The sequence below is a fragment of the Salvelinus namaycush genome, chromosome 5, assembly GCF_016432855.1.
Source record: "Salvelinus namaycush isolate Seneca chromosome 5, SaNama_1.0, whole genome shotgun sequence".
Lineage (NCBI taxonomy): Eukaryota > Metazoa > Chordata > Actinopteri > Salmoniformes > Salmonidae > Salvelinus > Salvelinus namaycush.
The window spans coordinates 63,099,184-63,115,155 of NC_052311.1; the positions used below are offsets into that span (position 1 = coordinate 63,099,184).

Here is a 15,972-nt window from a genome sequence, read left to right on the forward strand (position 1 = left end):
GGATCGGATGTCGTCGACCTTCTTTTCAAAATGGTTGACGAAGTCATCCGCAGAGAGGGAGGAGGGGGGAGGAGGGGGAGGAGGATTCAGGAGGGAGGAGAAGGTGGCAAAGAGCTTCCTAGGGTTAGAGGCAGATGCTTGGAATTTAGAGTGGTAGAAAGTGGCTTTAGCAGCAGAGACAGAAGAGGAGAATGTAGAGAGGAGGGAGTGAAAGGATGCCAGGTCCGCAGGGAGGCGAGTTTTCCTCCATTTCCGCTCGGCTGCCCGGAGCCCTGTTCTGTGAGCTCGCAATGAGTCGTCGAGCCACGGAGCAGGAGGGGAGGACCGAGCCGGCCTGGAGGATAGGGGACATAGAGAGTCAAAGGATGCAGAAAGGGAGGAGAGGAGGGTTGAGGAGGCAGAATCAGGAGATAGGTTGGAGAAGGTTTGAGCAGAGGGAAGAGATGATAGGATGGAAGAGGAGAGAGTAGCGGGGAAGAGAGAGCGAAGGTTGGGACGGCGCGATACCATCCGAGTAGGGGCAGTGTGGGAAGTGTTGGATGAGAGCGAGAGGGAAAAGGATACAAGGTAGTGGTCGGAGACTTGGAGGGGAGTTGCAATGAGATTAGTGGAAGAACAGCATCTAGTAAAGATGAGGTCAAGCGTATTGCCTGCCTTGTGAGTAGGGGGGGAAGGTGAGAGGGTGAGGTCAAAAGAGGAGAGGAGTGGAAAGAAGGAGGCAGAGAGGAATGAGTCGAAGGTAGACGTGGGGAGGTTAAAGTCACCCAGAACTGTGAGAGGTGAGCCATCCTCAGACATGGAACTTATCAGGGCGTCAAGCTCATTGATGAACTCTCCAAGGGAACCTGGAGGGCGATAAATGATAAGGATGTTAAGCTTGAAAGGGCTGGTAACTGTGACAGCATGGAATTCAAAGGAGGCGATAGACAGATGGGTCAGGGGAGAAAGAGAGAATGTCCACTTGGGAGAGATGAGGATCCCAGTGCCACCACCCCGCTGACCAGAAGCTCTCGGGTGTGGGCAGATGAGGAGAGAGCAGTAGGAGTAGCAGTGTTATCAGTGGTAATCCATGTTTCCGTCAGTGCCAAGAAGTCGAGGGACTGGAGGGAAGCATAGGCTGAGATGAACTCTGCCTTGTTGGCCGCAGATCGGCAGTTCCAGAGGCTGCCGGAGACCTGGAACTCCACGTGGGTCGTGCGCGCTGGGACCACCAGGTTAGAGTAGCAGCGGCCACGCGGTGTGAAGCGTTTGTATGGTCTGTGCAGAGAGGAGAGAAGAGGGATAGACAGACACATAGTTGACAGGCTACAGAAGAGGCTACGCTAATGCAAAGGAGATTGGAATGACAATCTCGAAACTACACGTCTCAATATTCGAAACTACACGTCTCGAATGTTCAGAAAGTTAAGCTTACGTTGCAAAAAATCTTATTGACTAAAATGATATAGTACTGCTGGCTGGTGAAATAGGCTAGCTAGCAGTGGCTGCGTTGTTGACTTTGTTTGAAAGTGTAGCTGGCTAGGTAACCTCTAACTGGCTAGGTAACCTCGACAATTACTCTAGACTACACAATTATCTTGGATACAAAGACAGCAAAGACAACTATGTAGCTAGCTAACACTATGCTAATCAAGTCGTTGTAATGTAATAGTTTCTACAGTGTTGCTATTCGGTAGGAGTTGGCTAGCTAGCAGTGTTAGCTAGCAGTGTTGACTAGGTAGGAGAACGGCAGCGCGGCGGACGAAAATAGCTGGCTAGCTAACCGATAATTACTCTAAACTACACAATTATCTTAGATACAAAGACAGCAAAGACAACTATGTAGCTAGCTAACACTACACTAATCAAGTCGTTCCGTTGTAATGTAATAGTTTATACAGTGCTGCTATTCGGTGGCTAGCTGGCTAGCTAGCAGTGTTGACTACGTTACGTTAGAAGGACGAAAATAGCTGGCTAGCGAACCTCAATAATTACTCTAAACTACACAATTATCTTTGATACAAAGACGGCTATGTAGCTAGCTAAGATCAAACAAATCAAACCGTTGTACTGTAATGAAATGAAATGTAATACTACCTGTGGAGCGAAGCGGACACTAGTAATGAGGCAGAGTAACATCTTCACTTTATCATACCGGTCTATATCTACCACTAAAATGTGTATTCAAAAGCCTTGATGCTTTTTAACCCTTTGATTTGGTAAAATAAAATGTATTGACTTTTAAAGTAGTGGTTTGTGTTGTAATTCTGCACATTGTGTCAGATACTCTCTATATTCAAGACAAACATCACTACTAACTTTTCATCATGAAGAGAATAGCTTTATTGGCTCATATAAGAGAACATGAGATCTGACTGTTTTTCATGTACATTTTTATTATGAAAAAGACACTATACACTATCATGCATCACACCAGAATCATTTATGGAGGGATACACACATATACATGGATTATAACATTGCAGTTATGTGTGAGTCTGTATTGGCGTTTGTCCCATAGAAAATGATAGAGGCCGCTAGTGGCCTTGATTCTGCGTGGGCAGCACCATCGAGTGCTTCCACCATGCTTCCGCAATTTCAAAGTAGTCAACTGAGTGGGGATTCCTATGGGTTGTAGCCTCAATGGCGCTGCCCATGCTGTCACAGATGCTGTAAAGGCACAGATATAAAGATGAGTCTATCTATCTCTATGGTTTGTCCATGATTATGGGTGTGTGTGAGTGGGAGGGTGTGGGCCCATGTGTGATGTTACAGGAAGGCACACAGTCTCTCCAGTACAGAAGGGTTTCTGTTGCTGAGGAAGATCAGTTCTTTCTTCCCTTCCTCTGTCTCACCTGACGGAGAGAGAGAAATCTCTCAATCAGTTCAACATGTCACAATCTAAACCATCACAAACAGTGCCAGTGGTGAAAGTGAATATCTCTTACTGTGTGGGTGTTGTAGCCAGTGGCGGTCCAGGTAGTAGAGGTAACAGCTCTCAAACTCCTTCTCACTGTAGAGGTAGACTGGTACTGGGACAAACGGGTCCATGCTGTCAAAGCCCTCCTGTAGGAGGAACACAGAGGATGAGGATAGAAGTTTTTATAGGTGAACTTCTGTTTCTATTTGACTGATCATACAATAACATGAAACATGATGCATGTAAACACGTCAGAAGGGTCTTGTCCAAAAACATCTAGATCATTCCCGCCCCTTAGCCCTTGTTAGCCCAGATCAATAGACACCAGGGGTTAGAGATCATTTTTGGACTGGACATACAACAACATTAACCAGGATGTAATCATGACCCCTGACCTCTCCCAGCAGCTCCTGGGGCAGGTAGGCAGAGCTTGGAGCGTAGAGAGACCCTGTCTGAGACAGAGTGGCGATGACCGCCCCTCCACACTGAGGAGAGGGACAGAGAGAGATAGGGGTGGTGGTGTAAATCACAATCATGTAGTTTTCTAATGTCTATTAGACATAGAGGATAACCACTCCATGCAGTTCTCACCCAGTCATTGTTGATCATCTTCCTCAAGTTATGAACCAACGTCAACTCCTCTGGAGCCACCTGACAGACAGGAGAAGAGAGGAGATAGAAAAAGTAGAGAGAAGGGAAAAGTGACAGGAAAAGAGGATGAAATGGAGGGGAGAGAAAGAGATAGGTCAGTCAAGTAAGCAACCTTTACACAGAAATTACAAAGACACAAAAATGGAAGCAATAGAAACCAACATATTTTTTATAGATCCACAGTGAGAGGTGAATGAATGTATAGGTGTATAAGTACAGGGCTCTTGTCCTCCTTCTTGAGCGTGGTCCTTCCCCAGAGACCGTTGACTCCATCAACAGCCACAGCCAGCCTGAAGCCCCCCTCTGTCCCCCCAGCCTGTAGCCTCAGCTCCTTTAGAACCGCCCCCACCACATCACTGCTGCTCTTCACACGAGACACTCCCTGGGGTGAAAAAAACACAGCTTAACAATGATACGTGGTATGAGATTCTTAAGAGAAGTGCACTGAACCAATTATGTTGCAGAACTGGAGCCCAGATGCAAGGCGTCCGCATGATTCCCAGCCAAAACAGGTGGGAACAGTTTGTGCATATATTATGACGACATTGTGATGTTGCAAGCCGAAGTCGGTAGCTGAAGTCTACGCCCCTTCGTTGGTGATTGGTCAACAGTAGGGATTCTGCAATAAAGTCTTTGTTGTCATTCAACAAGAGATTACTTGTTTTCATGCACATTTTTTCATTGAAAAATACTGCACAATACATCTTAGATATAAAATTGCACGACTAAGATCCCCTTGGCAAAAACGTCATAACAGATGAAGTTATTTTAGATTCATTCTGACTACGGCATCTCAAAAATGGACAAACAGCACTACTAACACTTTCTCATTTTTCAAGTGAAGGTCTTTTAAGGGAGCATGCGAGCACACTGGTTCGGTTCGCTTAGCCAAGTTCGGCCAAACTGAAGGATGCTGACGCCTTAATAAAGGGCACGTTGACACTGGACTCACCATGTCCACCAGCTCCCCTAGTAGCCGTCCCTCCTCAGTGCTCTCCCTCTTAGTCCACACGTACCGCTGCCTCAACTTGATCTAAAACAACAAGGGGAGACACAGTCACAAATACAGGATGCCCCAAGGAGTAAAAATATGCTTAACAACTGTGTGCAATAGTATTTAAAATGACATCTCTGTACCCCACACACACAATTATCAGTAAGGTTCCTAAGTCAAGCAATGAATTTCAAGCACAGATTCAACCAAAGGCCAGGGAGCTTTTCCTATGGTTCACAAAGGGCAACTATTGGTAGTTGGGTAAAAATACAAATAAGAAACAGACATTGAATATCCCTTTGAGTATGGTGGAGCTATTATTGATGCACCATCCAAAGTGTAAAATTAAACCCACTTCGCCACGATACAGGCGGCAATCCTAACGTAGTTTCCGGAGAGGCAGGAACCGCTCAGGGATTTCACCATGAGGCGAATCGTGATTTTAAAAAAGTTTGAGTTTAAAGGCTGTGATAGGAGATAACGGAGGATGGATCAACATTGTAGTTATTTCACAATACTAACATAATTGATAGAGTGAAAAGAAGAAAGCCATCCTGTTTGCAATAAGGCACTAAAGTAATACTGGAAAAAATGTGGTATGATATTAACTTTTTGTCCTGAATACAAAGCGTTATGTTTGGGGTAAATCCAAAACAACAAACACATCACTGAGTATCATGTCATATTTTCAAGAATGGTGGTGGCTGCATCATGTTATGGGTATGCTCGTCATCGGCAAGGCCTCTGGAGTTTTTTAGGATAAAAAGAAACAGACACTGGGAAACAAACTAAGCCAAATATACACTGGAATTGCTTACCAAGATGACATTGAATGTTGGCCTAGTTATAGTGTTGACTTACAATCAGCTTGAAAATCTATGGCAATACTTGAAAATGGCTGTCTAGCAACGATCAACTTCACAGAGGTTGACAATTAAAAAAAAAAAAATTGGCAAATATTGTACAATCCAGGTGTGCAAAGCTCTGAGACTTACCCAGAAAGACTCACAGCTGTAATTGCTGCCAAAGGTGATTGACATGTATTATCTCAAATCAAAATATTACGGTTTTATTTTCCATTAATTAAAATGTTTTAATGTTTCTTCCACTTTGAGAACTTGTGTAGATCGTTGACAAAAAACAACAATTAAATAAATTTTAATCCTGCTTTGTAACAACAAAATGTGGAAAAAGTCAAAGTGTGTGAATACTTTCTGAAGGCCCTGTATCTTACTTCTAATGTTAGGATTAGGGTATGGTAAACTGATCCTAGATTTGTTCCTACAGGCAACACGTACAGTCCCAGTCAAAGGTCTGGACACAGATACTCATTCCAGTAGGTGTATTTTCCACATTGTAGAATAATAGTGTAGACATGAAAACTATGTAATAACATATGGAATCATGTAGTAACCCAAAAAGTGTTAAACAAATCAGAAAATATTTTAGATTATTCAAAGTAGCCACCCTTTGCCTTGACAGCTTTGCACACTCTGTGTGTACAAACTTTTGACTGGCACTGTACCTGGCACCCACTATCTATCTGAGGAGGAGGAGCTACCTTGGAGAGGAAGTGTTCATTGGTGGTTCTGAAGTTGCGTAGCCAGTTGGAGGCCTGTATTGGCTGGTCAAAGCGGGAGGTGTGGTAGGAGGAGGGCAACAACTCCTTACAGTTCTTCACCCACAGGTGGGCTATAGAGAGGAGATTATTATCACAATCATTATTATCATCATTATTTTGTGTGTCTGTGTGTATGCCATGTTGGGGTGTGTGTGTGTTACTTACCATCTGGTATGTGTAGTACTAGCCATCCCTGTGTGGAGCAGTAGTGGACAGTATGACAGAGAGACATGGTCTTCCCACTGCCCTTCACCCCATCTACACAACCAGTCAAGGTCAACACCAACATAATTCAACACAACACAGGTAGACAACACTGGTCATAGAGAGGTACGGGGATGACTGTGTGTACAGTCGTGGCCAAAAGTTTTGAGAATGACAAATATTAATTTCCACAAAGTTTGCTGCCTCAGTTTGTATGATGGCAATTTGCATATACTCCAGAATGTTATGAAGAGTGATCAAATGAATTGCAATTCATTGCAAAGTCCCTCTTTGCCATGCAAATGAACTGAATCCCCCCAAAAACATTTCCACTGCATTTCAGCCCTGCCATAAAAGGACCAGCTGACATGTTTGTGATTCTCTCGTTAACACAGGTGTGAGTGTTGACGAGGACAAGGCTGGAGATCACTCTGTCATGCTGATTGAGTTTGAATAACAGACTGGAAGCTTCAAAAAGAGGGTGGTGCTTGGAATCATTGTTCTTCTTCTGTCAACCATGCTTACCTGCAAGAAAACACGTGCCGTCATCATTGCTTTGCACAAAAAGGGCTTCACAGGCAAGGATATTGCTGCCAGTAAGATTGCACCTAAATCAACCATTTATCGGATCATCAAGAACTTCAAGGAGAGCGGTTCAATTGTTGTGAAGAAGGCAACAGGGCGCCCAAGAAAGTCCAGCAAGCGCCAGGACCGTCTCCTAAAGTTGATTCAGCTGCGGGATCGGGGCACCACCAGTACAGAGCTTGCTCAGGAATGGCAGCAGGCAGGTGTGAGTGCATCTGCACGCACAGTGAGGCGAAGACTTTTGGAGGATGGCCTGGTGTCAAGAAGGGCAGCAATGGATTTATTTTGTAAATGCGCTTTAATGATTTTATTTGTAAACCTCTATCTAAACGCCACTTCTCTTCAGGAAAAACATAATGGGCAGACTGATATTCTGCAAAAGGTACAGGGATTGGACTGCTGAGGACTGGGGTAAAGTCATTTTCTCTGATGAATCCCCTTTCCGATTGCTTGGGACATACGGAAAAAAAGCTTGTCCGGAGAAGACAAGGTGAGCGCTACCATCAGTCCTGTGTCATGCCAACAGTAAAGCATCCTGAGACCATTCATGTGTGGGGTTGCTTCTCAGCCAAGGGAGTGGGCTCACTCACAATTTTGCCTAAGAACACAGCCATGAATAAAGAATGGTACCAACACATCCTCAGAGAGCAACTTCTCCCAACCATCCAGGAACAGTTTGCCTTGCCACAAGGCAAAAGTGATAACTAAGTGGCTCGGGGAACAAAACATTGATATTTTGGGTCCATGGCCAGGAAACTCCCCAGACCTTAATCCCATTGAGAACTTGTGGTCAATCCTCAAGAGGCAGGTGGACAAACAAAAATCCACAAATTCTGACAAACTCCAAGCATTGATTATGCAAGAATGTGCTGCCATCAGTCAGGATGTGGCCCAGAAGTTAATTGACAGCATGCCAGGGTGGATTGCAGAGGTCTTGAAAAAGAAGGGTCAACATTACAAATATTGACTCTTTGCATTAACTTCTGGTAATTGTCAATAAAAGCCTTTGACACTTATGAAATGCTTGTAATTATACTTCAGTATTCCATAGTAACATCTGACAAAAATATCTAAAGACACCGAAGCAGCAAACTTCGTGGAAATTAATCTGTGTCATTCTGTTAATGGGATTTATCTGTTAATTGAATGATTAGAATATTCCACCCTGAAACCATATAATTGTATGGAATTGATTCAAAGGTATAAAATTATAATCACTAAATGTGTAGTTCTTAGTCAGAATTAGAGTATAACAATATATCTGTACAATATATCTGTACGATGTGTCTATAATAGTATCTTAAAACCAGACTGTCTGAGCAAGATATTCGGTGCCGACCTTGGCTGGGGCCACAGAGTACTTCCCAGGGTCTCCCTATCTTGAGGGAGGATGGGGAGTAAGTCTCACGGAGTCCCCTAATCTTTGTCGGCTGGGTAGCTGGACATTGTGTGCTAATGTTAGTGTGAATGTGTGTGCGTATGTTAGTGTGAATGTGTGTGCGTGAGAAGCCAGTATAAAATGAATGGTTATGTACAACTAGCCAGCGCGCCCGTGAATAAACCTTATTGACTATTTTAGCTGGGCCTCTGTCTGTTTCATTTCAATCAGTATCTTACAAATCCTGATTAGCAGACTGAGTAGTTTAATTTAATTGGTTTATGAACATCGAGAACAGAATTCTCATGACACATTCTCAAAAATGTTGGCCACGACTATATTAAATGTGTAAAGGTACATTGAGGTGTGATCAGGTGTATTAGGTAGGGTAGGATACAGAGTAGGTAGCGCAGGGTGGGCTTGCTGTAGTCGGCTCTCTTCAGGTGAGATATCAGCTCCAGAGCTGGCTGCCTCACCATCACACAGCCCTCGTTAAACGTCTTCACCTGGACACGGTTACAGACAGTCAGTCATACTGTAATACACACACACACACACACACACACACACGCATTACCTGTTGTTGGTATCGTGGAGGCAGGCCATGGGGGAAGACAGTGTGGAAGTGGGAGGGGGGCACAGTGTAGTACTGCCCTAGGTGCTGTTCTGACTGACAGGCCTGGGGACAGAGAGAGATGAAACATCAGTACCCTCCACACGTACTACCACATGCTACAGAATAAAGTGTGATTGATTCTTCCACCTACCGGGTCGTTCTCCTGTGTTCTGAAGATGGAGAATGTCTCCGGGCTCGTCTCCATGCCAACCGCCTCCTGCTGCTGGCCACACCCACTGCCATGGAGCGGCCGCACCTGCGCTACCTGTCCGTGACATCATCACATTCCACAGGTAAGAGGCAGGTGTATATGTTGAGCGTCTATCATAGTCCAAAACGTGTACGCCTAAGCACAGCAGTGTTCTAGAATTTAGGACCGTTAGAAGGAACTACAGTACAGTGGTGAAGCACAAAACACATTTTTACTAGTACCAGCACATCTCCAGAAAGACATGTACTGTATATGTATAGTGCTGACTTTTCAAAATGCATTGATCACATGGAAACTGGCAACCCAATGCATCTTAAATGTTAATAAATATTCATAGCTAGCACTAGCTCAAGATGTACTCTTAAGGAGCCTAACACCACCGTTACTCCTTAAGGTCCAAGGACCTTATGTTATTTTCAGACTGGCTCTGGCAGCCAAAACCTCTATCTAAACGCCAATCGATTCTCAAATGCGATACTAGAAAAATAAAGCCCTTAACTTTTATATCACATCAAAAGAATTTAACAAATGCAAAATACACACATACTGTACACCACAGGAGGATGGTGGGACCTTAATTGGGGAGGACAGGCTCGTGGTAATGGCTGGAGCGTAATAAGTGGAATGGTATCAAATAAATAAAACATGGCTTCCAGGTGTTTGATGCCATTCCATTAGCTCCTTTCCAGTCATTATTATGAACCGTCCTCCCCTCAGCGGCCTCCACTACTGTATATTGTTTTTTAAATGTTATTTCACCTTTATTTAACGAGTTAGGCTAGTTGAGAAGAAGTTCTCATTTTCAACTGCGACCTGGCCAAGATAAAGCCAAGCAGTGCGACACAAACAACAGAGTTACACATGGAATGAACAAACATGTAGTCAATAATACAATAGAAAAAAGTATATATACAGTGTGTGCAAATGAGGTAGGATAAGGGAGGTAAGGCAATAAATAGGCCAGTGGCGAAATAATTACAATTTAGCAATTAAACACTGGAGTGATAGATGTGTAGAAGATGAGTATGTAAGTAGAGATACTGAGGTGCAAAGGAGCAAAATAAATAACAGTATGGGGGATGAGGTAGCTGGATGGGCTATTTACAGATGGGCTATGTGCAGGTGCAGTGATCTGCTCTGATAGCTGGTGCTTAAAGTTAGTGAGGGAGATATGGGTCTCCAGCTTCAGTGATTTTTGCAGTTCGTTCCAGTCATTGGCAGCAGAGAACTGGAAGGAAAGGCGGCCAAAGGAGCAATTAGCTTTGGGGATGACAAGTGAGATATACCTGATGGAGCGTTGTGCTACGGGTGGGTGCTGCTATGGTGACCAGTGAGCTGAGATAAGGTGGTGCTTTACCTAGCAAAGACTTATAGATGACCTGGAGCCAGTGGGTTTGGCAACGAATATGAAGCGAGGGCCATCCAACAAGCGCATACAGGTCACAGTGGTGGGTGGTATATGGGGCTTTGGTGACAAAACAGATGGCACTGTGATAGACTGCATCCAATTTGCTGAGTAGAGTGTTGGAGGCTATTTTGTAAATGACATCGCTGAAGTCAAGGATCGGCAGGATAGTCAGTTTTACGAGGGTATGTTTGGCAGCATGAGTTAAGGATGCTTTGTTGCGAAATAGGAAGCTGATTCTAGATTTAATTTTGATTTGGAGATGCTTAATGTGAGTCTGGAAGGAGAGTTTACAGTCTAACCAGACACCTAGGTATTTGTAGTTGTCCACATATTCTAAGTCAGAACCGTCCAAAGTAGTAATGCTGGACGGGTAGGCCGGTGTGGGCAGCGATCGGTTGAAGTGCATGCATTTCGTTTTACTTGCATTTAAGAGCAGTTGGAGGCCACGGAAGGAGTGTTGTATGGCATTGAAGCTCGTCTGGAGGTTAGTTAACACAGTGTCCAAAGAAGGGCCAGAAGTATACAAAATGGTGTCATCTGCGTAGAGGTAGATCAGAGAATCACCCGCAGCAAGAGCAACATCATTGATATATACAGAGAAAAGAGTCGGCCTGAGTATTGAACCCTGTGGCACCCCCATAGAGACTGCCAGATGTCCGGACAACAGGCCCTCCGATTTGACACAGTGAACTCTGTCTGGGAAGTAGTTGGTGAAACAGGCGAGGCAGTCATTTGAGAAACCAAGGCTGTTGAGTCTGCCGATAAGAATGTGGTGATTGACAGAGTCGAAAGCCTTGGCCAGGTTGATGAATACAGCTGCACAGTATTGTCTCTTATGGATGGCGGGTATGATATCGTTTAGGACCTTGAGCGTGGCTGAGGTGCACCCATGACCAGCTTGGAAACCAGATTGCATAGCGGAGAAGGTACGGTGGGATTCGAAATGGTCGGTGATCTGTTTGTTAACTTGGCTTTCGAAGACCTTAGAAAGGCAGGGAAGGATAGATATAGGTCTGTAGCAGTTTGGGTCTACAGTGTCACCACCTTTGAAGAGGGGGATGACCGCGGCAGCTTTCCAATCTTTGGGGATCTCAGACGATACGAAAGAGAGGTTGAACAGGCTAGTAATAGGGGTTGCAACAATTTCAACAGATAATTTTAGAGAGGGTCCAGACGGTCTAGCCCGGCTGATTTGTAGGGGTCCAGATTTTGCAGCTCTTTCAGAAAATCAGCTATCTGGATTTGGGTGAACGAGAAATGGGGGAGGCTTGGGCAAGTTGCTGTGGGGGGATGCAAGGCTGTTGACCGGGGTAGGGGTAGCCAGGTGGAAAGCATGGCCAACCCTAGAACAATGCTTATTGAAATTCTCAATTATCATGGATTTATCGGTGGTGACAGTGTTTCCTAGCCTCAGTACAGTGGGCAGCTGCACCGGCTTTATCACAGATGCAGCCAACAGTATTTTTCAGTGACAACACATTTCGGGCGGACTTCTTCCATTACACACACGGGTTCGGAGCATGCTAAACAGCACAGGTGGTCCGGTCCTTGTCTTCTGTAAACATACTAACCCTATAAAAAGCTGCGTAACAATTTTTATACATACATATATATATATATGTATATATATACTGCTCAAAAAAATAAAGGGAACACTAAAATAACACATCCTCGATCTGAATGAATGAAATATTCTTATTAAATACTTTTTTCTTTACATAGTTGAATGTGCTGACAACAAAATCACACAAAAATTATCAATGGAAATCAAATTTATCAACCCATGGAGGTCTGGATTTGGAGTCACACTCAAAATTAAAGTGGAAAACCACACTACAGGCTGATCCAACTTTGATGTAATGTCCTTAAAACAAGTCAAAATGAGGCTCAGTAGTGTGTGTGGCCTCCACGTGCCTGTATGACCTCCCTACAACGCCTGGGCATGCTCCTGATGAGCCAACTCCTGGACAGTCTGTGGTGCAACGTGGCGTTGGTGGATGGAGCGAGACATGATGTCCCAGATGTGCTCAATTGGATTCAGGTCTGGGGAACGGGCGGGCCAGTCCATAGCATCAATGCCTTCCTCTTGCAGGAACTGCTGACACACTCCAGCCACATGAGGTCTAGCATTGTCTTGCATTAGGAGGAACCCAGGGCCAACCGCACCAGCATATGGTCTCACAAGGGGTCTGAGGATCTCATCTCGGTACCTAATGGCAGTCAGGCTACCTCTGGCGAGCACATGGAGGGCTGTGCGGCCCCCCAAAGAAATGCCACCCCACCCCACACCATGACTGACCCACCTCCAAACCGGTCATGCTGGAGGATGTTGCAGGCAGCAGAACGTTCTCCACGGCGTCTCCAGACTCTGTCACGTCTGTCACATGTGCTCAGTGTGAACCTGCTTTCATCTGTGAAGAGCACAGGGCGCCAGTGGCGAATTTGCCAATCTTGGTGTTCTCTGGCAAATGCCAAACGTCCTGCACGGTGTTGGGCTGTAAGCACAACCCCCACCTGTGGAGGTCGGGCCCTCATACCACCCTCATGGAGTCTGTTTCTGACCGTTTGAGCAGACACATGCACATTTGTGGCCTGCTGGAGGTCATTTTGCAGGGCTCTGGCAGTGCTCCTCCTGCTCCTCCTTGCACAAAGGCGGAGGTAGCGGTCCTGCTGCTGGGTTGTTGCCCTCCTACGGCCTCCTCCACGTCTCCTGATGTTCTGGCCTGTCTCCTGGTAGCGCCTCCATGCTCTGGGCACTACGCTGACAGACACAGCAAACCTTCTTGCCACAGCTCGCATTGATGTGCCATCCTGGATGAGCTGCACTACCTGAGCCACTTGTGTGGGTTGTAGACTCCGTCTCATGCTACCACTAGAGTGAAAGCACCGCCAGCATTCAAAAGTGACCAAAACATCAGCCAGGAAGCATAGGAACTGAGAAGTGGTCTGTGGTCACCACCTGCAGAACCACTCCTTTATTGGGGGTGTCTTGCTAATTGCCTATAATTTCCACCTGTTGTCTATTCCATTTGCACAACAGCATGTGAAATGTATTGTCAATCAGTGTTGCTTCCTAAGTGGACAGTTTGATTTCACAGAAGTGTGATTGACTTGGAGTTACATTGTGTTGTTTAAGTGTTCCCTTTATTTTTTTGAGCAGTGTATATATATATATACACACACACACACATAGTACAAGTCAAAAGTTGACACGATTACTCATTCAAGGCTCTTTATTTTCACTATTTTCTACATTGTAGAATGATAGTGAAGACATCAAAACTATGAAATAACACATGGAATCATGTAGTAACCAAAAAAGGTGTTAAATTATATTTTATATTTGAGATTCTTCAAAGTAGCCACCCTTTTCCTTGATGACAGCTTTGCACACTCTAGGCATTCTCTTAAACAGCTTCACCTGGAATGCTTTTCCAACAGTCTTGAAGGAGTTCCCACATATGCTGAGCACTTGTTGGCTGAATTTCCTTCACTCTGTGGTCCAACTCATCCCAAACCATCTTAATTGGGTTGAGGCCAGGTGATTGTGTTTTGGCCAGGTCATCTGATGCAGCACTCTATCACTCTCCTTCTTGGTCAAATAGCCCTTACACAACCTGAAGGTGTGTTGGGTCATTGTCCTGTTAAAAAACATATGATAGTCCCACTAAGCCCAAACCAGATGGGATGGCGTATCTCTGCATAATGCTGTGGTAGCCATGCTGGTTAAGTGTGCCTTGAATTCAAAATAAATCACCGACAGTGTCACCAGCAAAGCACCCCCACACCATCACCTCCATACTTCACGGTGGGAACCACACATGCGGAGATCATCCGTTCGCCTACTCTGCATCTCACAAAGACATGGCGGATGCAACAAAACATCTCAAATTTGGACTCATCAGACCAAAAGGATAGATTTCTACCAGTCTAATGTCCATTGCTCGTGTTTCTTGGCCCAAGCAAGTCTCTTCTTCTTATTGGTGTCCTTTAGTAGTGGTTTCTTTGCAGCAATTCGACTTGGTCTTTTACCAAATAGGGTTATCTTCTTACCACCACTGCCTTGTCACAACACAACTGATTGGCTCAAACGCATTAAGGAAAGAAATTCCACAAATAAACTTTTACCAAGGTACACCTCCCGATTGAAATGCATTCCAGGTGACTATGTCATGAAGCTGGTTGAGAGAATGGCAAGTGTGCAGAGCTTTGAGCTTTTCATTTGTTTGATGTCTTCACTATTATTCTACAATTTAGAAAATAGTAAAAATAAAGAAAAACCCTGGAATGAGTAGGTGTGTCCAAACTTTTGACTGGTACTGTATTTAAAAAAAAAATGTTTCTCACTGATATGAAAGATAAGGAAGCGATGCATGTTAATGTTCAGACCGAGCGTTGGGGCTCTTAACTAAACATCCCCATACAGAAGACACCTTCGTCCAATGACTTATGTGTAATAGAAATGAGAGTTGAGTCAGCACATAACAATTAGGTATAAGGGAGTATTAGTGCAAGCCTCAAGCTCTCTTCATTCTAATACTCAATCATAGACACTAACCGACAGTTGTAGCTGCTTTGTGTGATGTATTGTTGTCTCTACCTTCTTGCCAATTTGTGCTGTTGTCTGTGCCCAAAAATGTTTGTACCATGTTTTGTGCTGCTACCATGTTGTGTTGCTACCATGCTGTGTTGTCATGTGTTGCTGCCTTGCTATGTTGTTTTCTTATGTCTCTCTTTGTGTAGTGTTGTCTCTCGTCGTGATGTGTGTTTTGTCCTATATATTTCTTTTTTTTAAATCCCAGCCGCCGTCCCCGCAGGAGGCCTTTTTGCCTTTTGGTAGACCGTCATTGTAAATAAGAATTTGTTCTTAACTGACTTGCCTAGTTAAATCAAATAAATAAAGCTATGAATGTCATGGGATCTTGCACCATGGACTCACCGTTTGTCGTAATCTGAAGGATAGTCTGTGAAGGGCCATGGTCTGGAACATGAATAAATACATAAGCCCAGGTCAGTTTACACAATTACACTGGTGCCATCTGTACTATTGCAGGGGCGACCTTCACTGTAAAATAATGACTATGTTATTAGGACTAGCAATGTAATCTAAACTCAATAGCTAGCTAACCTTGCATTAGCTAGCTAGATATCTGCTAGCAAGACACTGTAACATGCATCCTTGTTTTACAGTAACGTTACACTGCAGCAAGACTACAACAACTGTAGGTACACAACAACAATTTACCAACCAATTAATTCATTAAATTCAAAATTAAGATCCAAACAGGCAGGGTCGTGTAGTTTTAGACGTTTCAGGTCTATTTTGAAAACACTGAAGAGTTGCACAATTTCGGTCGAACTGTCACGGTGCTAAATCTGTGGCAGTCGCCATTTTGGTTTGTAGA

At 44.4% G+C, this 15,972-nt stretch overlaps 1 protein-coding gene across 1 annotated transcript; it reads right to left on the reverse strand.

Annotated features, from left to right (window-relative positions):
- Positions 1 to 2,304: 2,304 nt before the first annotated feature.
- dap3 (death associated protein 3) lies at positions 2,305 to 15,972 on the reverse strand. Its single transcript, XM_038993263.1, has 13 exons — positions 15,817 to 15,972; positions 15,507 to 15,548; positions 9,100 to 9,213; positions 8,910 to 9,011; positions 8,730 to 8,838; positions 6,331 to 6,423; positions 6,106 to 6,236; positions 4,503 to 4,583; positions 3,768 to 3,932; positions 3,491 to 3,550; positions 3,295 to 3,384; positions 2,928 to 3,045; positions 2,305 to 2,834 (listed from the first exon to the last, which is right to left on the reverse strand). The coding sequence occupies exons 2-13, from the start codon at positions 15,543 to 15,545 to the stop codon at positions 2,749 to 2,751; spliced, it is 1,188 nt and encodes a 395-aa protein (XP_038849191.1). The 5' UTR covers positions 15,546 to 15,548; positions 15,817 to 15,972; the 3' UTR covers positions 2,305 to 2,748.